The sequence below is a fragment of the Mauremys mutica genome, chromosome 4, assembly GCF_020497125.1.
Source record: "Mauremys mutica isolate MM-2020 ecotype Southern chromosome 4, ASM2049712v1, whole genome shotgun sequence".
NCBI classification, from domain to species: Eukaryota; Metazoa; Chordata; order Testudines; family Geoemydidae; genus Mauremys; species Mauremys mutica.
The window spans coordinates 85,721,253-85,745,336 of NC_059075.1; the positions used below are offsets into that span (position 1 = coordinate 85,721,253).

The 24,084-nt window shown below is 38.7% G+C and overlaps 1 protein-coding gene across 6 annotated transcripts in view; it reads left to right on the forward strand.

Annotated features, from left to right (window-relative positions):
- The window catches only part of NELL1 (neural EGFL like 1), a 436,046-nt gene that overhangs the window by 206,506 nt on the left and 205,456 nt on the right, over positions 1 to 24,084 (forward strand). For 5 of the 6 annotated variants that reach the window (XM_045015869.1, XM_045015871.1, XM_045015872.1 and 2 more), the window contains one exon: positions 273 to 398. The exons of the other annotated variant lie outside the window; for it this stretch is intronic. In XM_045015869.1, coding sequence (XP_044871804.1) covers positions 273 to 398 — 126 coding nt within the window. The remainder of the gene's footprint in view (positions 1 to 272; positions 399 to 24,084) is intronic. 6 annotated transcript variants of the gene reach the window in all.

A 24,084-nucleotide genomic window follows, 5' to 3' on the forward strand; every position in this document is an offset into this window, starting at 1 on the left:
AGTATTTCCTGGTTTTCCAGCATTTAACTTTGGAGTTTGGAAGTGTACAGTACAGAGACATTATTGTGTTTCAGCAGCCTTAAATCCACCTTAAGAAAGATTTTGCTAATAAATTTATGCTAGTAGATTAATATTAGAGTTTAAGACTTTTTTTGAGGTTCTTCTGGGGCTTGTAATTGGAATTTCTCTTCTCTTATTTCAGAATTGAGTCATTGTGAGCATTTAACTGTGTGCAATTGACTGTGTTTGTGCTGGTTCTTTTCCCCCCTCAGATATTGATGAGTGCGCTGCTAAGATGCATTATTGTCATGCCAATACAGTGTGTGTTAACCTGCCTGGATCATATCGTTGTGACTGTGTCCCAGGATACATCCGTGTGGATGATTTTTCATGTACAGGTGAGCTTTTTAAGTCTTTGTAAGAGCACAGTGGTATCCTATTTCTTGTGTACTGACCAATTCGCTAACAAATCTCCCCTCTGGAATACAAATTATAATTGGCCCTGAGCAGGTGTGCAAGTGGGTGAGAATGCACAAGGAGCCTTCCTTCCTTTGCACACTTTTAGGGGACAGATACAGAATGACCCAAAGAGCTCAGGCACTGTTCATGGTTAACACCATCAATTTAGGAGGTCTACCTGGGAGGAATGAAGGTGGCAGTATGGCATCTGTCCATCTTACCTCTGCATTGCATGTTCAGTGGAACTGACTGAATGTAGGGGAAGCTCATACTGCATCCAGTTTCTAGCCTTGAAGGGTGTCATGATGTTACTCCACACACCTATCACTTCACTAAGGCTGAGAATTATCCATCCCATGCTTCAGACAGTGCAATGTTTTTTTGGGATGGGGAGAGGAGAGAGGACTCCACATGTTTGAGGGGAAGAAGGAAATGTTTCTCTAGCAGTTCTTTGGAGTTGCTCAATGGTTTGAAACACCAGAAATAGTCATGGAGGAGATGAATTAATGAACAGAGTCAAGGAGAGGTGGTCAAAGATGTTAAGCTGTAGGTGAATTGTATAGGTCATTCCATATGAATGCTGATTAAACCTTTATTCCACACCACACAATCCTGTATTCTGTAGAGGTTTCGTTTGCTGCAGATAAACTAATCAAACATGTTAGAGAGTTTGACAGTTTTACTGAGATTAAATTTTGTATCCTTCTGCTGTAAAACCAGTAGCCTTAGTTGCCAACACTACAGGGCCCAAAGGAAGAAGAAAATTATAATCACTATAACAAATAAAATGACCTAAAATATTTTTAGTATACATAAAAATAGCATCAGATATTCCGGGACAGAAAGATGTAATAATATCAGTTTAACACATAGATATCACTATAGATGTAGTAATATGTGTGTCCATATCTTTATAATGCCCTTAAGCATTTGTTTGTCTGACTGTCTGGAAAATGTTAGTGTTAATGCCGGGAGTTTCTTATTTCTACTGTTTCTAGGTCTATGACAGAGATTACTCAAGGGTAGAGAACAAATACAATAGTTTTATACATTGAAGTAGATACATTTTTAATAACTGTCAGCAAAATCAGTCCTTAAAAGTCTTAGGGGATCTTGGATGACTCTTATTTCCATGTACACATCTGAAGGAGGCTTCACAGACTATCAGAAAAATTATTTCTCCAGAATGTGAGAAAATCTCTTGAAAAGTGCTCTGTCCTATCCATACCTGAAATGATAACCTCTTTCAATTAGAGCCCTCAATCAAGGCTGTGTTCAGAACTATTCAGACACATTTACTGAAATAGAAATAAGAAAAATAACACAACCCCAGGTTTTGATATTATATTGGGCAGTCTGTTCTCTCAAGTAGAAAGATGGCCAAGAAATGTTCAATATGAGAGTGGTTATTCAGGGTAGAAATCATGCTATAATGTATACATTATCCTTAGGGAAAGTCATAGACACTGTCTATTTCATGATGACAGCACGTCTTATCATATAGCTTGTAGAAGCTTTGGAAAAGTCCTCCTCACTTCTTGAGAGAGGATGATGCTAAACAATTCACATTCAACAGACTTTTTTTTTCAGACAGTTGTGTGTCTCTAAAGCCCTTTCTCTGCCTTGTAAGTAAGCCCTGAGTTCTCATTGATCTTTTACAAACTATCATGCAGGAAAAATGTCAACCATTGAATTTTGTAGGGTGCTTTCTTCTGACCTTGTACACCAAATAGGGTAATCATTTTTATAATAATGGTAAACCTTTTTGATAGTTTGACACTAGCTTTCTAATTCCCTAATAATCCTTTCATTCCAGCAAAACAGTGTCATTAGACATGGAAATGATTTAAAAACAGAGTATTTGTGATTTACAGCAAAAGTGTGGAGTAATAAGACAAGTGCTTGACCGTAATGGGCGAACAATCATTTACTGCATAGACACACACAAATCTCTGTATAAGTAAGAAATAATGGAACGAGTGAGATAACAAATATCCCATGCAGTTTTCATTACCTTGCTAAAACCATTTATTTTTTGGCATCACAAGTGGGAGTACTGAAAGGGAGCATGCATTCCACGTAGTTTAGGAGAAGCTTGGTTGAATTGGTAGTTCATAATTAGAAATAATAGCTAGTTAAAATTATAAATGTATTTAAATTAAGTAATTGCGCAATGGAAGAAATATTCCTTTCTTAGGTTTTGCCTTATATGAATGTAGCTTAGAAAATAAATGTAGCAAGTACTTAGCTTATGCCTTCACTTGTTGCTACTGATGTCTTTACAAGCAACATTGAATGCAGCAATTACTCAGCTATCTAATGTATTCCTAGTTACTGAGTCAAAGCAAATGGGAAGCTCTGGTTTTGGTGAATTATGTATTTTGGAACCAATCCTGAGAGCCTTGCTTATGTGAGTATTCAGATTATTTCAATGGTACCACTTATGTGTAAGGCAAGCAAGCAAGCTTGGTCTCTTTAGACCCAGAGACTTATCAATATAAACCTTCCTGGGTTTCATATTTTATTTTTCAAGATATGGGAACAGTGCTGAGTTTATTTTGTATAATACTGAGCTAAAAGCAGAAGTTCTAGTGAACAGAGTAAGTAGCATCCTTCTTCTGGAATAACTGTGTATTGTTTGTGGCGAAGGGCCCAATTGTGCAAGGTACAGTGAGCTTTCAACTGCTACTGAAGTTATTGGGCCAGATTCGGTGAAGTCCAGAGGACCATCAATTCCCATTGATATCAATGGGAGTTGAAGGCACTGACTACCTCAGAGGAAGTGCTCAGAACATCACAAGATGTACATTAACGATTAAGACATGAAGCTGTATATTTAAAATGATAAACTGAATGCAAGTGATGATTCTCAAACACTACATTCAGTTTTAAAATGATATACTGTAGATTGGAGTCACTAAACAGCCTTAGATCTCATATAAGCACAAGAGCTGGTGTGATGGAGTTCGCCCAGGGTATTTTCTCATTATTCTGTTCAGTCCTGTGATGTTCTTGACCTACATTCATCAGCAAAGGTATGTTAATATTTTGTAGTCTCCTATTCCTGGAGTGGTGAGTTGTGTATGTTAATTAAGCCTTTTGATGAAAGACAGCTTTATTAATGAAAGTTCTTCCTCAATAAGAAGCTTCTTGCAATCTTCATTATAGTCACATGTTGGTTAACTACTGTAAGTTAAATCGTGTCCCAGCCCACTCAGTAAGTGGGAGCAAAGATACTGCTTTGTGTCTTCAGTTACTGGAATCTACTGACTAGAGAAATCTACTTCCAAAAGTGGCACCATAGTGTGAGGTTTACAGTCCATCTGTACCATTTGCCAGTTAGTGCTTGCTGTTGACCACAGCATACTAACCTGCTGGCTGATAGAGATAGCCATGCCATCTAATAGATAAGCCTGGCCACCCTGAGAAAACAGGTGGATGCAATAGCTGTCCTCTTTTCCTAGCCATATATTGACTGTTGTGAAAAGATTCTGCCCTGTTGCTTATATTGGAAAAGAAGTCCCCTGTGATCTTTCTTGCTCTAATACACTGGCACAGGAGTTATTCCCAAATATATACTACTCTTTTCTTTCCTAAAGTATTGTTATGAATCTTGTATTTTCATTTTTGAAGGGTTGCATCTATCCTTTGAGATTTTAGATCTTATCATATAAGCGTCTTTCTCTGTACCATTCTGTGCCACAATATATTGCTTCTAACCTGCATTCTCCCATTGCATCAGCTGAATGAATCAACTGTCTTGTCTTAGGCAGGGCCATAAAGAAGTCTTCAAATTCTAATATCTAATCATACAATATTTATATGTAGAGCAGGCAGGGTGAAGTCTGGCCTAGCACATATTAACACAATATGGGCCAATGTTATGCAAGAGATCAAACTTATTATCATAATAGTCCCTTTTGGCGATAAAAACCTATTACTATCAGAGAAAAGGTAAACCTAGATTTGACAAAGGATTCATCAGGGCTGGAGGAAAAACCGAAATCTTCATAAAAGCATGGTTAATGGATTATTGTAATGTAATCTAATGTGGAGTCTTTACAAACCTGATCCAGGCAAAACTCCCACTGCAGCCAGTGTAGTTGCACCTAAATAAAAGCTGTACAAAGACCTCAAGATTTGGCCCTGTGAATATAGCAAGCATCAAAACCATTGCAAAATTGGCAGTTTTAAGTTTGCAAAGTGAGTTTTGTATTTGTACCTGGGCCGACTTAGCACCTAGATACCATGGTGATGGGTGCTACAGACTTGCTGATAATTTAGATAGACAGAATAAATGTTCAGATTTCATTCCTGCTTAGTGAATGTTTTATATAATTGTAGTGTTTGACTGAGATCATCACAGCTTATACTATTACCACATCACTTAGCTCAGAATTGCCTGTCAGTCTTCATTTTGGTTTGTATTGTTTGTATTACTCCTTTTTTTCTTTAGCTTTACAGAAGTGATGAATCACTAAAGAAATTACATATTTCCAAGAAGCAAACTCTTGTGTACTGTAACTTGACTGTTATTTTCAAAATATATCATTTAACCTAGTGTTTTTTCCTCTTGTGAAAAAATTGACTTTTGATAGAAACACATTGTTTAAAAAATAGCCTTACGATTTAAATGTTACTTAAGTTGCAATTTGAGGTATAGTGTGGTGAGAAAATAGCAGATGATAAAACCTAATGACTTTTGTGGGTTATCCCTTAAGCCCTTTCCCATTTGTTCTGTGTGGTATTTGGAGTAATATGTAATTTTGAATCTAATGCTTTATCCAAAGTGATCACAGTGCCTCCTGTATTACTTGATGTTGACAATAAGCAGAATGAGAGTAAAGCACAGAAGTACCTGGAATTCTGAAAAAGCTGGGCTTTGAGGGAACAAAAACTCCAGAATAGTATCTCAAAATTACAGGAATTTGATCCTATAATTTTGAGAAAAAGTTGGAGAAATTGTTTGCACTTACAATAATCAGTGTCTTTACAACATGGCTGTTGTACTTTACCTGTCAGAGCCCTGAAGTGATGTATTTGACCCAGTAATAATAAATAATAATAATAATACAGCAGCTTTCACAAAGGTGAAGCGGCAATCTGAAAGGGCAGACAACCAGACGGTTAACCAGAATCAGAGTGGTGTTGAATAGGTCTCGAATGGACTTTTCAAATCTAGGCAGCAAATAGATACTTCAGCCATTCTTGCAAGGAAAACACTATCACTGAAATCTATTCCACTAAACCCATTACCTCCCCAGCTTGTTGGTGAATTAAATAACCATTCAAAGAGGAAGCATGAACGTTTTAGGTGTAAAGGCACAGTTTTGCAAAGGTCTGCACAGTGTGTTGTGCATTTGCACTAGTCTAAACCAACACATTATCATAACTAAAAATGTGGTTGTCTAGAATGAAAGAATTGAGAGAAATGAAATTACACGTACTGAATTAAGACCTAAAATTTGGGCCAGTGAGCAAACAAAAATGTTCACTGGTTGAAAAGCTTCCAAAAATATTTAGAGGGGGATGTTTAAAACATTTGCTCTTGGTGATCTATTGAAATTTATGTTCCTTGTGGATAAAAATATTATTTGGCACTTATCTAGTGCTTTATAATTTCCAGAGAGTATCCAATTAACTAAGTAATCCCGATCACAGCCCAGAAAGACTATTACAGAACTATTTTCCCCATTTATAGACTGGGAAATAGACCCAGCTCCAATTTATTTATTATAAATGTGTATTGTGTTAGTGACTAGAGGCCTCAAACAAACCAGGGTCCCACTGTACTCATAGGAATGACTATCCCTGCCTCAAAGATTTTACAATCGTTCTCTCATCTGGAAAAACTCATAGAATATGTTTAGTATGGAGGAAATATCGTAAAGGATATCAAAAACTGTATAGTACCCCAGTGTATTGGGACCCTGAGGACAGAGTCTGCTCTCTTGTCATCCCTCCCCAAGCTCTCTTTAGGTTTGTATAGCTATGCACCTCCTCTTTCTCAGGGTTGTGTCTTAAAAGTCCTGTTTAGTCCTAAATGCTTTTGGAAGCTGATGAGACAAGGTGGGCAAGATAGCTTTTACTGGACCAACTTCTGTTGGTGAGAGAGACAAGCTTTTGAGCTATACAGACTCTTCAACAGGTTACTGGTCTCAGGCCACCCTTTCTTCCTTAATCAGAACTGGAGTCTAAAAAGTTTCAGTGTAAATTTATGTAAGGGTTATTGTTAACACCGAATATGTGAAATTTAAAGTCTAACATACAGCATGAGATTAAACATCTAATCCCACATGCTGAATTTTCATTTTTGAAAACTAGACTCTGAGCATCCTGAATTGAAATACGTACCCTGTTTTTACTGTTTTTTAAATAATTACACAAACAACTCTCTGACTGTGACTTCATTGCCTTCCTAATACATGTAACACAAACATTAGTTTCCTGGTCTCTTTCCTTCTGGAGATCCCTGTATCAGGTGTTGGAGCGAAGGACCACGCTTTGTTTCTGGTGTTAAATGGTACAATATTTTGGTTTACAATCACGTTGGCACTTTTTCTTGCAACTGTGAAGAAAAATGTGAGTTCATGCCTGGAACCTTTAAAATGCAGATACATTTGTTTGAATCCCTAAATTGGCTCTTGGTTAAATTTAGCAGCATGAAATCTGTATGCTGATGGACACTGCCATCACCAGAGAGCATTCATCTGCTCGGCAGGGCAAGTCAACATAAGACAGAGACAATTTAGAGTAAGTCCAGCCAAATGAAAAAGGAGACACTATAAATAAAATCACTTCAAATGGCTTAATCCAAAGGCCACTAGCTCAATGGAAGTCTTTCCATTGCCTTCATTTGGCTTTTTATCAGGCATTAGTAGTAAACACGTGCCCAAGCTCTATTTATGACTATACTAAGAAGAAGAATTTGTTTGTGTTTCCAGAGCATTTTTTTTCTAAGGCCTGGAAAGTGGTGGACTAACGTTAATTAATTGTGCTTGTCAGCACTCCTTTGAGACCAATAAATATTTTAATCTCCAATTTACAGAGGAGAAGTTGAGGCACAGAAAAACTGAGTAACTTGCCCAAAATCATACTGACGCAGGGATGGTGTTGGAGATTCCATTTAATCAAACCATAAAAGTTAGAGGTGGAAAAGACCTAGCAGTATGTTTACAAGAATTGAATCAACAATGAGATTTATTTCTTATGAATTTACATTCTGTACAAAATCAACACAAATACATTTAAACACACTGTGCATGATCTATTGTTGTAGCCCTTGTCCTTCCCTCCTCATGCTCTCCATACAATTTCGTAAGCTTCTTTTTTGCATCATCTGAAGTTCTGCCCCAGTCCTCCAAGGTTTAAATGACTCTCTATATTCTTTAATTTCCAACCTACCTCTCATCATTCACTAAGTTTGGTCATCAGGCACATTGCCTTCTCCCCCTTTTAAAAATTATCAGGTCAGACTGGTTTGTTATTTGTTCTTGAAGCCTTTCACTATTGTGGGAAATATAGGCCAAATAAACCGAATCTATGGTTGCAGTGACATCTGCCTCACTGGTAAATTTCTGACTTCAAACAATGGAGATAGATGTGGAGGCAGTGCTAGGTTGTCAAGAATATTTGGTTAATCTTTCAAGTCTTCTTGTGTAATTCATTTACTATAACTAATACTACTAAAAAACTTTATTTTAGTCAGGCTGTTCTATAATTATGTAAATATTTAAATTTCTTGAAACTGTGTTGCCCTCTAATTATTAGGACAAAAAAATTTAGATAAATATGTATGATACAGTCTAGGATAATTAGTATTTGTTAGGTTTTCATAGCTGCCAAGTTTTGTGCAGCTCCATTTGTGACATCATAATTATTTAGTGAAGTAATTTGCGTATTTAAAAGAAATTTGCTTATGTATGTCAATGTCAAGTTAAAAAAAAATTATGCAGTCTTATTGCGCCTTTAGCTCCAGTGAGTGAAGCTCTCTGTTTATCTACAAGGAAGCAGCGGGGCATGCTTCTCACATAAACTGCTATGCCAGCATGCCTCAGCCTTATCTCGGAGGATTTCCCCTAGGAGATACAGAGGTAGTTCTGTCTTCATGGCCCATGAATTTCTTGGCTTGTCTCCTGAGTCTGTCAATTAGTGCACAGTGTGGGAGTGCATTTCTGACATGGGGGCTTGATCTGAAACTCAAAAAACTCATTTCCTATAGGGCCACCAACATCCATTAGAAGGGAAAAACTTGTAATCCCTGCTGAGCTGGACTGGAGTCAGACTGGTGACCTACAGGCAAATGGTGCTGAAGCATCATAGCAATATCTTGAGGCAGCCAGTTCCCCTTCATGAGTGAAGTTTGCTTTCTGGAAAGATCAGACTTGTTAAATCTTTGGGGGGGGGGGAATCCATGTTCCCTTTTAATGTGGAAGAGCTTTGGCTAACAGGCAGATTTACTTGAGGCAGAAGACAGACAGCCTTTGGGCTGAGAGAGAGAGAGAGAGAAAGAGATGTTTTGTTCTGCCATGTGGGTAGTTTGTAACATGAGCTTTTTGCCTCCTAGCAATGCTTCTGGACAGAAAACCAACCACTAACTGCTTGTAGTTGGGATGAAACGTTCTTTATAGGAATATTATTACTTATAATAAAAAAAATCCATAGCTGGGGTTTTACATCTTTCTACAAAGTGTTTGTTGCTAACCATTGTCAGAGAAAGGGGACTAGACTGTGGACAACAATGGCCTGATTCTGTCTTGCGAATCTTTCTTGTATTCAATTGGGTTAATCTCTTTCCATGTATTTATTTATTCATATTTTTCTTTTTGTGTCGGTAATTTTCCAGTAAAGTTCACTTTTATAAACAACAGCTCAAATTGGGGTTAAGATCCAGTTAGTGACTGGGATACTTACTAGCTTCAGCCAGTAGGTGAACTTTGTTCTCCTGGAAGGAAGTATCAGAGATGGGTAATGTCTGGAAAACAGGGTCACCGGTAAAGGAAAAGAGTGGGCACAGAGAAAGCTGACTGACTTGAAAGGTGCTATGCAGTGACAGAATAACTTTATTTTTCCACTCTAGTGGTACTAAAGAGTTGTTTTGAGCAAAGAGCAAATTCATTTGACCTACTGTGTGCTTCTCAGAATTAAGATACCAATTTCTGAAAGTGTATTTGTGCTAAAAGGTAGATTACAAAAGGGAAAACATGGATTCCTTTTCTTGCTCAATTAGGTTGTATTTTAGTAAGGCCTGAAAGTTTGTTTGGATTTAATTTGTTTATTTTTTACCTTTTAGAAATACCTCAGATGTTGACTCTTCTGTTGGATAGGCAACATACTAAACCAATTTGCAATCCCTCTATTAATATTAGTTTTTTTCTATACTAGAAAAGAAATCACATACACTCTCTCATTCTCTCTCTCTCTCGTGTGCCAGAAGCAGGAGGAAAGAACCCTGTCATTGTTGGAACTTTCAGTGGTTTCTTTTCTAGCACTGAAGATATCCTTTCACTGAAAGATGTCTAATCTAACAAAAAAAAATCAGTGTTTTACTACTGCTGTAAATGTGCCTGTGCAAAAAGCAAAGATGCTCAAAATGCAGTCACATTTCAACTAAATAGCTGTGAGAATCCTGTCACAATTCTAAACTTCATAGTATTTATTTTCATAGCAAGGAAAATAACTGAGCACAAAACCAACAAATACTCTATACTGGTGCTTCAAGATCCACATGCTTGTAGGAACCTATGAAAGAATTCCATTTATGCTAAAAAAAAAATAATAATCTTACATTCTTAGCCAATGGCTTTATTCAAAATAATAAAAATTAATTGGAGCTGGAGTATGCCCTTTATCTCTAAATTGATATTACCAGTTAGAGAGTTTCCTTTTGGGCAATTGTGATATGGACATCGATCCCCTAAGAACCAGACAGAGATCATAGACTTATTGCACTGAGATCATTAGCAATCCTGAAACTAGATTCACTTGGCAGACCTATGAAGAAAGCTTACATTAATGTTGCTTTTTCTTTCATGCTTATTTTCTCCCTTAGAAAATACATATTTGATGTTCATAAATACTTCTGATATCTCTATCCAGGATTTAAAGAAATATGAAACAAAACACCTCCACCCCAGTTGTAAAATGTACAGTTTATTTATTTGAATTAAGGACCCAGACAATATGAAAACGCTTATCACAAACAGAAATCATGGGTCTTAAAACTGAATTGTTTGATCTCTATGGGTATACAATTGGGAGTAGTTTACATTTTTTCCTTTGGTTATTGGCACTTCAAGAAAATACATGAAATACTGTGTTTTATGATGTCAGTAACAGAATGGGCCACTTCTGTCCTGGGATGCCACAAAGCATCACTGTTTTTTGAGGATTAAGTTTCCACTGTTGAAACACGGTTGATGATGGTGGTTAGAAATTAGCAACTCAGATTCCTTATACCAAAGGGGCTGAAGTAGCTGGATAGAACAGAATGGTTAAACAAAGGTATCTGAAAAGACCATAATCCAAGATTTTAAAGAAATTTGAGAAAATCAGAAAAGGAGAAAAATTGCCTCCTGTAATATTACCATGAATAAAGTTTCTAATATTTAAAAATATGCAGGGGCCAGGTTTTCAAAAATGCCATCTTTTTGCAAATTGTGCACCCACAGATGCATGCATGTACATTTTTGCCTCTGCAGTGAATTATTAGTGCAAATATATGGCAGGTAGACTTATTTTTGCATGCACGTGGCTTCAGATGAGGAAGTTTGATGTGTAAGTACTGATTTAGGTAATAATAACTGCAGATGCAGCTAAAAATATGGTCAAGTTGCATGTGCAAAAACATAGACTGGGTTGATGGTGCTCAGCTGGAAACCAAGTTGTAGCTACTTATTTAGCTTCTCTTTTAGATCAAATTCTGGGAACAAGTCTAATTTTAACAAGGTACATTTGATTAGTTGCGGTTAGATTGATTATTTTTAATAAAATAATCTGTACCATTAGATTATCTCTCAGCATCAATAAATTGGGTTCAGGAACAAGGGCAGTTATTACCCTTTCTGGATTTTGTTTTTGCACTGGAGAAAAAGGACAAATTAATTCACTGACAAAATGAATTTCTAATCAGTTTGAAATGTGAAGCTCTTATCTGATTATTTCCAAGGTTCATAAGGGTATTTATTTTACTTAAATTACTTCATGAAGTTCAATCCCTTTAGGTTCTGAATTTCCTGTTTTGATGGAAAGTTTAGTGTCCTAGCTGATTTTACCTGAGATCTCGAATTTAAAACAGGCTAACAAAGTACAGCAAGGTATGGAAACTAATGCTGCATGAAGGTTAAGTACTTGATTTAATGTGGTTGGCACATCAGTATATTCAGACAGCTCTTGAAGGACATTGGTGAATCAATTTTGCGTACTCGGTATAACTCGTCACAGTTATGTAGGTTTTCCAGCAACAGATGGCTTAAGGGTAATACATTTAGGTTAACAAAAAATGAGCTTTCCTATGGTGTGAGTGGTGCTGCAACAAAAACTTTTGTGATTTTAATACACAGTGCTGGTCAATAGGTGAAATTCACGCCTATTCAGAGGACCAGCATAACAGTGTGAACCGCTTATGTCAAAGAAAAGATCATGAGGCCCCCTTAAGTGATATTAACTTGAGAGATGCTATAGGACTTCGGTGGTGCATAATCCTCATGCTAGCCCTCTGAACAGATGGAATTTACCCCACATTTACACATGCAAGTGGGGCTTTAACTTGCAAGGTGCTGAACAACAAATAAGTGTATGTCTACGTTGCAGCTGGGAATGAGCCTCCAGCCCAGGCAGAGAGACTCATGATAGCAGACTCCTTTTGTAATTTAGTTTCTGTGCCTGAACTGGAACACTCGATCTGATCCCTTGAACTCCATGAAATGGGGGATCCAAGAGATTTCCCCTACAATAGGACCAAACAGAACACAGAAACTGAACACTCCCAGACTTTTTGCCTGTCTCTGGCTTCTCTGTGTTATGAAGGTCAGAAAACTAAACAGCTTTAAACAGTGATTATGGGCATTTAATCTGTTGACAGTTGGACCTAAAACTATTAATATTTTAGTCTTTTAATACAGCAGTTTTCTTTTCTATCCAGCTTATGGCAGAGAACACAAGCAGTCCTCCACGCAGAAGCTGTCAAAATTGAGACATTCTTTAATAAGGCATCAAAACTAGAAATACATTTCTACTTTGAGAATGAACATGAAAAAAAATTCATTCAATTTGGCACGTCAAAGCTTCTTTAAAAAAAAAATTCTCCAGTCCCTGAGGATTTTGTCTAATTGTTTCTTGAATTATTCCTGCCTGTTTACACTTTCCTGGGAGACAGCTTTGCACATGTAATAATTCTGTGCACGGAAAGGTCCTTCTTCTGATATCTACTCTGACTTTGTTTCCTTTAATTTCCATTTATGTCTTTTCTTTCTGCATTCTCTGGAAAATAGTACCTTGGGCTGACCTTATCTAAACCATTTATTTTATATTCTTCAATTAAATCCTCACTTGGCAATTTAAGGCTGCAGGTTTTTTTTTAATCTTCACAGAGCTCATGAATTTTGGACCAGATTCTTTTTACATTTTTGTACCTTCTCTATTATCGTCTCAAATTACAGTTGTGCATATATACAAATATTTGATTAGATGTATAAGAGATGGACAGTAAAATAGTCCACTTGACATGTTTTTCTCTATGCCATGTGATAAAACACTATAGTTTGCCTTCAGACACAGACCTGAGCAGAGTGTGGGGCATAAGTTGTACTGCCCCAAGAGTAACTCCCAGAGTCACATATGCTCCCCTGCTCCCTCCTTGCTCTGGAGGGAGTAATATTTTTTTATCTGGCCTATACAAATAACAGATTAACTCCCTGCCCTTTATATAGTGTTGCCATAAACATATAGTTAAGGGTTAATGCCTTTTACCTGTAAAGGGTTAAGAAGTTCACCTAGCCTAGCTGACACCTGACCAGAGGAACCAATGGGGGGACAGGATGCTTCAAAAGGAAGGAGGGACGTTCCCTTTGTCTTGGTCAGTTTCAGTTTTGGCTGGAGTGGAAAAGATCAAGGAACCAGCCTCGTATCAGAGTAGTGAGTTTTAGAAAAGAATAAATAGTTTCGTTTATTTTCTTTTGTGACTTCGTCTTTGTGCAATTAGAGGAATAATCAAATTGGGGATTCTTTTGTGTACTAAGTTTTTGCCGAGGGGAACAACTGTGTTTTTGAATCTGTTGTCTGTGACAGTAGCTGATATGCTAATCTCTCCCAGAGGTTTTTTTCTTTTACCTTTCTTTTCTTTAATTAAAAGCCTTTTTTTAAGAACCTGATTGATTGTCCTTGTTTTTAGATCCAAGGGGATTGGATCTGGACTTACCAGGGAATTGGTGGAGGAGTCTCTCAAGGCTACCCAGGAAGGGAAAGGTTTTGGGTGGGGGAAGACAGAGTTTCCCAAATGACTCAAATATTTGGGTGGAGGCAGCATACTCATCTAAGCTGGTAATTAAGCTTAGGGTTTCTCATGCAGGTCCCCACATCTGTACCCTAAAGTTCAGAGTGGGGGTGGAGCCTATGACAAGTGTTCTGGCCAGTGAGTAGTGAGGGTAGAGCCACAGCTGTACCCATTCCCCAATACTCCCTGCCCACCTAGCAGTGCCCATTTACACCCCTGTGCCCAGACTCATGTAGCCCATAGAGGGCATAAGGGGGTGGTTCTTATTCCCTTTCACTCTCCTGTGTAGGCCCATAGACAAAGATACAACCAAGACTTATGCTGGTTTTTATATATGAGTGTTTAGAAGACAAAATTAGAAGTTGAATAAAAAGAATCAGAACCTTTCATCTTTGCATAATGAGTTCTTATCCACTCCATGTTACTAGTGGCTGAAATTCAATACAATCAGGAGTCTTTAGTGACTGTACTGGAGTTACACCGTGTACAGGAGATTGTATTGGCCAATTTACAAGGGACTGGTCCAGGAGGCAGGAAACCTGAGTTATATTCTTGGCTAGGCCCCGACCCATGTGTGGTCTTGGGCAAGTTACTTCATTTTTTTTTGTCAGCTGATCCATCTGTAAAATGGTGAGACTAATACCTTCCCTTGTAAAGCACTTACAGATCTGTGGATAAAAATCACTATATGAGAAGTAAATATTATAGTGTGTTGATATACTTTATATTTTTCAATTATTCTGATGACAATCATGACTAATTATAGATGGTTATAATCGTGTTGATTCTTCTCTGCTCAAATACTACATCAATTTTCTATTAACTGGCATCCTTGTTGGTAGTCCTGACAAACTGGAGGCTGAACTATTGTCTCAGTCTAGAGATGGTTTCTTCACATCAGAACTAATGGCCACTGGCAGGGTAGTGTGTAAATGCTTGCCCAGATGATGCCTGTGTATAGCTGGCTCTACACCACTTATTCCCTCTTCCCGCCCAATTACATATGCAGAGCATACCAAGGGTGGAAGGGGACAGAGTGAATAGTGTGCTGCTTGATCCTCTGGCTGTAGCCGGCGTAAATAAGAACATCCCAGGGCTCTCTAAGTTACTTGATGGGTCATTTTAGTCCCCAGGGTGCCCAGTATCATGGCAATGGGAAGATGAGTGACAATCAACTTCCCCTCCCACTTGCACCTCAGTCACACTGAATGTAAACTTGGTTTAGATGGAGACCGAGCCCAGAGAACGCAAGCCATCTAAATGCAGAAAACCAGATGTTACAGATGCCCACATCCGTGTGATGACCAAGATCTCTTGAGATAGCAATCAAAAAATTCATGATTGTTTCTTTTCCCAGATAAAATCCATCACCATTTTATTAGGAACTGCCATCTTGAACAATGGTCTGTCTTGTATTTCTAACAATGGTCAATGTTGGTTCACTAGAAGTGTAATCCTCCATCTGGCTTTAATCTTGGGACTTGAGTCATAAGTACTGATAGCCTTTATATATGCTATTCATAGTAATAAATAACCCTAAAACTATTTTGAATATTATTAAAAACTTTCCCTCAGTAATATCCTGTTATGGAGTTTCACAAGTTAATTATGTTGTTTTTGTTTTTTTTGTAAAGGAGTATACTTCCTTTTATCCATCTTAATTTTTTTGCCTTCTAATCACATCAAGTGCATAGTTGTTAAACATCAGAAAAAGAACCATCAGCTCAGGATTAAACAAAGACTGTGAATGGCTTGCCAACTACAGAACCAGTTTCTCCTCTCTTGGTTTTCACTCAACTGCTAGAACAGGGCCTCATCCTCCCTGATTGAACTAACCTTGTTATCTCTAGCTTGCTTCTTGCTTGCATATATAAACCTGCCCCTGGAAATTTCCACCACTTGCATCCGAAGAAGTGGGTATTCACCCACGAAAGCTCATGCTGCAAAATGTCTGTTAGTCTATAAGGTGCCACAGGATTCTTTGCTGCTTTTACAGATCCAGACTAACACGGCTATCCCTCTGATATCAGAAAAAGTGTCTTCTATTTACAATTCATCATTTTACATACTTTTGTCATATCTCTTACTCATCTTTTTGTAGAATATTGAATAATCATAATCTTTTAAATCTTTTTATTCATTTGCTTAAAGAAAACAAATGGGATCTTTAGAGGAAGCAAGTTAAGTAGATACATGAATATTATAGTGATCTTAGAGCAATAATCATTTTTATCTTTTCATTTCTGCTCAACAGAGAACAGGATAATTGCTGCTATCTATTTAAATCCTTCTGATTCTGTTTGTAGGTGTGTTTTCAGTTGGCCATAATACGTAATTTTGAATGTGCTTGGATTTTAATCTCTAACATAAAAATCTGATCACTTAAATTTTAAAAAGAAATTTGTCAGGATGATTCAGTCAGGTCATTATGAAATATGTAATTAGATTACATGAATTTGATGTAATTTAAATAAATCTGCCAGAACCAACAATATGGGAGGAGAATAACAGCCAGAAGGTTTTTAATAATAATAATTGTTTTATAGCATTTCCATCTGAATAGCTCAAAGGTCTTTAAGAACAACAGTGGATTGAGCATCCTATCACCCTTGTGAGATAAACAATTATTATCCCCATTTTACAAATGAAACACAGGTCATATGGAAATCTGTGGTAGGGCATGCCAACCCTTCCTCCTTTTATTTTAAATCACTTGGGTCCAAACTCAGCCCTTTGGCTGCATCATGCATGCATGTTATGACAGGGTTCACTTGCTGCAAGTAGTGCCTTCTCCTGGCCATCCTGGAGATTAGCTCTGCCAGGCATTGCTCCCTCCTGTGGTGGTGTCTTCACTCATCCCTCACACCCTGTGGCCTCTCTCACTCCAGGAACCGTAGCCTACTCTTCATGATCCGGCCCTCTGGCTGGGTCACTTTGTGGTTTCACCATCCAGGGGTTACCCAAAATCCTTCCACTCAAACCATATCAGTCAGTCTTCTCCAGCATCTGGAAATGCCCAGATGGTGCCACTTCCCATGTGGCCAGTAGGGGAACCCAGGCCTGCCTGCTACTCCGGGTTCCAGCCCAGGGACCCTATACTTGCAACTGTGGCCTGCTTTCCCACAACCCTTGTTGCTCCTTCCTTCCACTCTTTCCAACAACTCCTGGTTCCTCGCCTTTCTCTGTGTTACCAGCTCCAAACTCTCCTCCCTCTTCCCAGGGAGTGACTGCAGCCTTTCCCAGCAGCCTTTGTCTGTTGCCAGCTTCCCTCCCTGTTCCTGCACAGCTGAGCCTGCTTTCAATCACTTCCCTGCTCCTTGGCACCACCTGGCTTGAAGTGGTTTCCATCATATACATTAACAGTTTGGTTCAATGGCTCTCAGCTCCCTCACTGTACAAATTGTTCCAGTGCCCCTGCCTGGCTTCCCCCTTCAGGTGCAGCCTGTGGAATTAATTGACTAGCTTTGCCATCTTAACTCCTTTCCATCTTGTGGGGGTAGACACATGTATATCAGGGATGGACTTTGGCCCTGAGAGGGTATAAACTTCATATGCAGTATAATGAGTTCATTTATATCTTTTCTGTGTTCTGTTGACATTCATGTCTGAGTATAGGTAATTATCCTATTGATTCTTCTCTTCTTTTTCAAGCGCTATCTCATCTCTCTTATAATGTGGTAATCAGAACTGAGTAGCTGTAACTTCCTAAGAATTACTTCTATACACTGTCTTAGTTGCGCATCCTTGCATTCCATGGGTCATTTCAGCTGTGACGTGATATTGTCTAGACATTTTTTTGGAAAAAAATCTAGTTCATCCCAGTTCATTTTTCATTTGTTTTGTTCTATTTGAGCCCCACTCCACTACCTCAGATTAGTTAATATTAAATTCCATTTGTTATTCATTAGTCCCATTTTTAAGGTGTCTTTACAATCTATTTACATTTTATTAAACTATATTCTGTGTGTCTGCCTCTCTTGTATTGACAAGTTTATTGGCAAATGTGCACAATTTGTATCTAATTCCCCTGCCTTTATCTATCTCTGTAGCAGATTGAAACTCATCAGAGACATTTTGTTCCTGTAGCAACCCAGAAGGACTCAGTTTAGAGTTTTTGTCCTTTTTTCCATTCTTTCTTGTGATCAGCACTATATCCCTGTAGCTGCTTTTGCACATTCCAATAAGTATAGCGTAATGAAGAGTTTTGTGCTTATTTTGGTTTAATCTGAGCCTTGCTCCCATGCTAGCAGTGATCATAGATGTAGAAGTCCCTGTCAGTCTAGAGAGCAAGTGACTGAAGGTTGGCCCAGGAAGCCGTGGTACTGAGGTTGCTGCAGTAGTTAATTGCCTTCTTCTGATAGTGATATTGTTATCAGAGAATCCCTGGTGTGCCTTGTCAGGCAAGAAGTGAGCAGGAGAAAGAATCCACAGAAAAATAGCTGTTGCGGTATGAAAGGGACATTGAAAACCTCATAACAACCATACCCTTGGGCTATAATATCCGAAGTGATTCTTGAAGAGGGGGAAGATCCAAAGCATGAATTCTTCCTTGCCTATGCTTAGATAAGAGGGAGAACGAGAGGAAGGGCACTCCAGGGATAGTGATGCTTCCTAGTAATTAGAAATGGAAATGACCATGACCTACTGGGTTAACTAGTTCATCCCCTCTCAGTTCAGTATGTTATCTAATGCTCTGTCCAGTCTGTTTGAAAATGCTCCAAGCAATGGGGCTTCCACCATTTCTCTTGGGCAGGGGTTCTCAAACTGGGGGTTGGGACCCCATAGGGGGTCGCGAGGTTATTACATGGGGTGTTGTGAGCTGTCAGCCTCCACCCCAAACCCCTCTTTGCCATCAGCATTTATATTGGTGTTAAATATATAAAAGTGTTTTTAATGTATAGTGGGGGGGTCGCACTCAGAGGCTTGCTGTGTGAAAGGGGTCACCGGTACAAAAGTTTGAGAATCCCTGCTCTTGGGAGACTGTTACAATCTCATAATTCTCAATCTACTGGAACAGAGCACCAGTTGAATAGCAGGAAGTTTGTCCTGATAATCTCCTCTTAGTTACTTCATCCTGTTACTTCTGGTTATCTTCCCTCCCCTCTTGTAACACACTAAGTAACTTGTCTCCCTCCAAGGTGTTTACCGCCTTCAAATATTTGTAGATTGTTATCATGCCACACTTTAGACATCATTTAGCTGTGTTAAACATCTTTGATTCTGTTACTCTGTCTTCTTTAAACAATACCTCCAGCCCATTAAACCTTTTGAGGGGCTCTTCTTATGAGTCCGAGTGCATCTGGTTCGTCCTACTTGACTACTTCCCTACATGCCCAGCCACCAACCATTCCATTTAGAAGCAAACATCTTGACATTGGCCATGCAGGGTCAGAAACGGTGACATTTGGGTCTCTAACAGGGTTTGAGCGAGTGAGCTCAGGCTATTCCTGAATCTGTCACACTGCTCTACTTTACACTGTTGCCCTTTGTAACCTCTTTAGAAAAATATCAGCGTTGCCAGTGCTGGTGTGGCCATTGGCGACAGTGACCTGTCTTTTCTCTTTGCCATGGTGTGTGCTGTTCAGGTGGCCAAGTGTGTGTCTCAGTTAGTTAAGATCTTTGTTGAAGACAGACTGGTATCTTCCCATTACAGGATTGTATATTATTTTTGCAAGAGAAAGATCATTCCTGGAATGACTTTATCTTGCCTCTTATTACATATTTAGAATATATCTCTATGAACTTCACTTGACACCCCCCTCCCCCAGTGAGGTGCATTACACAAGATGACAGTTTGGGGCTTACAAAGTCACTTGGTTTCATATTAAAATTATACTTTGACCTGGACAATTGTTTTGAGTTGCGCTAATTTGTTCCACCTGTAATACTTGTGGTCACCCAAGAAGGTGGTGAAGTCTGTGTCAAAAGGAATGTTTTCAGTTTTCTTCCAAATAAACTATTAGATTTAAGTATCCAAATGACTATTAATATTTAACATATTCATTCACTGATCATTCTCTTCAGCACCATAGCAGCTTCCTGGTACTGTGTATAGAAATCCTGCCTCTGCTGAAATAAACTTGAAATTACTGGGACACGCTAGTCAACAGTTTCTAGATCTGTATTTATGGGAGCTAGTGGCAGGAGATTCTCTATGGGGGGCCCTTGACCCTGAAATTCACTCCTGGCCCCCTTGTTCTGGCAGATCCTGAGTATGTTGATCATCAGGAGATGCTGCAGACCCTATCTGTACACTAAGGTTTTCTGAAAGGTGTTGAGAGATCAGTAGTCTTCCGTGTGGTTGAGTTGCTATCAGAGCTGGGCAAATAGTGGATTTTTTGGTTCATTGGTGATTTTGAAAAGTTAAAACAAATAATTTCTTGGCAGACTGAAAATGAAAATTTTTGGCAATTTGGAAAGTTTTGTTTTGGGTCAAACAATGTTTCATTTTGAAAAAATCAAAATGTTTCATTTCAATTTCAATTATTTTAAATGTTTTTGGTTTTTTTAAAATAAAATTAAAGGAAATTTTAAAAGAAAATGATTTAAAAACAAAAAAACCAAAACATTTCATTTTAAAAATGTCAAGATGAAATGTTTCAATCTTTTCTGAATTTCTTTCTTAAACAATTTGGTGAAACCATTCTCAGATTTATTCCTGTGTTTTTAAAATGTAGTCCATGTTCCTAGAAACTTTGTGGCAAGTGCAGCATATAAATGGGGAAGATAAGTAAAGTCGGCCATGTTTTCTAGTGATTTAAGCACGAGGCTGGATTCTGTCTCTGAGTTCTGTTCCCAGCTGTGACATAACTTGCTGTGTGATTCTGGGAAAGCCATCTAATGGTTCTGTGCTCCAGTTTCCTCATCCATATAATGGGGATGATCATTGTTCCTTACCTTACGATGGTGTTGTGAGACATATTTTTTTAATGTTTGCCAAGTGCTTTGAGCTCCTTGGATGGAAGGCACTGTAGAGACTGCAAGGTGTTATATACCTGACTATATTTCTTCAATTTTTTGGCAGGATAGTGGGGCCCTCTCTTGCTTCTTTTTCCCCCCCTCCTGGGAGAACCTGCTGGGTCTTCACTTTCATCCTCTGTCTGTGGAGTGTTCCTGGAGGGCACAATCACACGAAGAGGTGTTTGTGTTGAACATTGTCCTGCAGTGCTTGGGGTCGAAACCCTCTGGCAGGATGGCCATTTGTTTTATAAAACATGTTTGTGTGTATTATTTTTTATTATGAAAACAAGACCCTAGTGCAGAATGAGAGGGAGATACTGACCATTGCCCCAGTTGTCCTCATAACTACACTCTATTACAAAAACATATGAAACTTCTCAAAGACTGGAGGGTTCCTCTGGAGGGTTCATAGCTATCTCATTCCATGGAAGATGTGGGTGCTGAAAAAATAGTATGATATTCAAAAGAAGGCATAGCCTGCAACTACCAGCCTAGCATGGTGTCATACACCCACCCAGCATGCACACTGCCTCGTTTGCCAAAAGCGGGTTGAGTGAACCAGGGAGAGGCAGCTGAAAATCATGTTGAGCAGCATGAGTATCCTTGCCCCGAGCAGAGTTGAAACAGAGATGCACACTGTCATCATGTGCAGTAGCCAAGGCATATCTGTCAGACCAGGAACAGTCAGCACCTTTGGGCTATGCATCTCTATGCTTGTGTTGGTGAATATGGATACAGTAAACATTTGATGGGCTTTCTGTGGGACATCGGGATGAATATGGCTGTAATGCTCTTTACTGAGTGTATCCCCCTTGGATTGTGCTTCAGTACTCTGTGCTCCATTGGTGTGATGATTTTCCTTTGTTAATATATTATCAGTCACTTTCCCAGTGGACTTGTGTCTGATTTGCTTCAGCTATCTCCTGTACCAGTAGATCATTATCTGCTATTCTCTCCTGGTTGTCACTTGATTATTTGCTGGCTTCTGTATTTATCAGCCATCTCTGGAGTATTAGTTCCTTTGCCATAGGTCATGAACCTTTTCCTAACTCCACCTACCTGTTCTTTGAGTATTCTGGGTCCTGATCTCTTGTCCTCCAGAACCAGTCTCCTCAGCATTGTGTGGCTGATGATGATGGCAAACAGTTTGGTTACAGTGGGGAGTTAAGAGATTTCTCTTACACTTTGCACTTGAATAGTATCTTTCAAACATTGACATCAACACACTTTACAGAATATGTCCAGGTCACACAACCATTTAAAAGAACAGGAATAGAACCCATGTCTCCTGACTCACAGCCAAATGCCCTAATCACTAGATGACACTACCGTCTTTGACGCTGTTCAGACAGACCCTTTTACAACACTGCTGTTAGCCGCCTGCACCCTTTTCTGAAGTACAGCGCTCCTTGTACTCCTGCTTTTGTTGCCTGTCACTTATGCTGGAATAAGCTTTTTGAGCAACACAATAGCATGTAATGTGCACTAGTATTTTGGTGCTTTGTTTGGAGGCAGTTTGCTTTCAGATGCTGCTTGCCTGATTTTTAATTCACTTTGGGATGATCAGGCTATATATAATTGGTTCTATTTCTATCCCTCACCAAATGCTGTATGGCCAGACACCCTTGGTCATACTGAGTAGCACCTTACTTTGCAAATAGTTCCATGGAAATTAGTGGAGTAAGGGCACTGGCCAGTGTAAATAAGGATGGCACAATCTGGCCCTACGTGTTTACAATGTGCACAATTTATTTTTATTTTAGTTATTAGTATAAAGCTTTCTTCATATATTTTTGTCTCATTTCTTCTTAACGAAGTGTGATGTCACATCATTCGAGGAAAAAGAGGGATTTAAGACCAATAAAACCTAGGCACATAGCACATCTGGACTGGACTCGGAATTCAGGCTGAATCTGAATCAAGAAAAAAGTTCCTTAAGTGGTCCAGAGCAGGGCAAAGAGAAGTCACGGAGACGAAATACATAGGATTAACTTGCTTCTGATGCTGTTTTGCCTTGTATTTCAACATTTCTTGTATACGAAGTGGTGCATAGGTCATCCCCAGAGACATTACGCCTCTCTAGCCAGTTTGCTCTACAGACTTTATTGATGGCATGGGGAGAGCTGCATATTGGCAGCTCCCTTCCTGCAGAAGATGGTTGGCTGTGGTTAGAACTTCCCCCTGAAATTATTTTGGGGGTTCAAGATGTATGGAAAATATAAATAGTATTAAAAGATAAAGATACTTATTAAAGCAGGAAAATTTGTAGTATTTTTTTATTAGGAACCTAGCTGCCAGCTTACTGGGCTTCTCTGGCTACACAGCTGTAGAGACTGCTCTCCCTTCCAAGGAGCAAGCAGGTACTTCCTTCTCAGTCATGGTCACAGCTCTTCAGATTCCATCTCTTCTATTCTCTTGGCCTATGGCTTCCAGCTCTCTCAAATAAATCACTCTAATTCCACTACCTGAAACTACTGGCTTCCCTTGTACTTAGTGGTACTCCCAGAAACTTAGTCATTCACCCTCTCTTCACTTCTTGCCTTGTAATGAATTTGTGTGAAAGTTTCTTCTGTCTGGCTTCCTAGACGCACAGAATTAACATGTAAAATGTAAATTTGAATTATTTTTTATAGTATCATCTTTTGTAAATGGATTTTTGTAGTGTCTCTTTTGCGCTTACATTTTTCTTGCCTTTTTAATGATCTTCTCCTTTGCCAAAGGCTGCCTACAGTGGTATTTTCAGGTAGTATTTTTTATGACTCAGACAGTGTTTAGTGCTGAAAAGAAAGGGCAGCAAGTGAACCACTCCCTCCCTCCCTGAAGGCCCTTACCTTAAATCCGCAATGCACTTATACCACTGTCCTTAGATTTCTCCACTTGATATTTCAGGTTATTGCCTCTATCCCTCCTAAACTCCTGTGCTAAGCTTTCCTGGAGAAAAGACACTTCTCTTACAGCTGTCGTCTTGCATAATCCTGTGCTTAAATTCTTATTTTTTTGGCTAGCAACATGGTTTGTTAGTGCTTCCCTATGGCTGCCTTCATGCATTCAGAGTATAAATCCTTTAGAAATGAGCTCCCTATTTGGATTAACATCAACCAACCATGCATTTTTTCAGTGTAGTGCATCATATGTCTGGATATTTAGGTTATTTTTATTTATTTTTTTAGTTG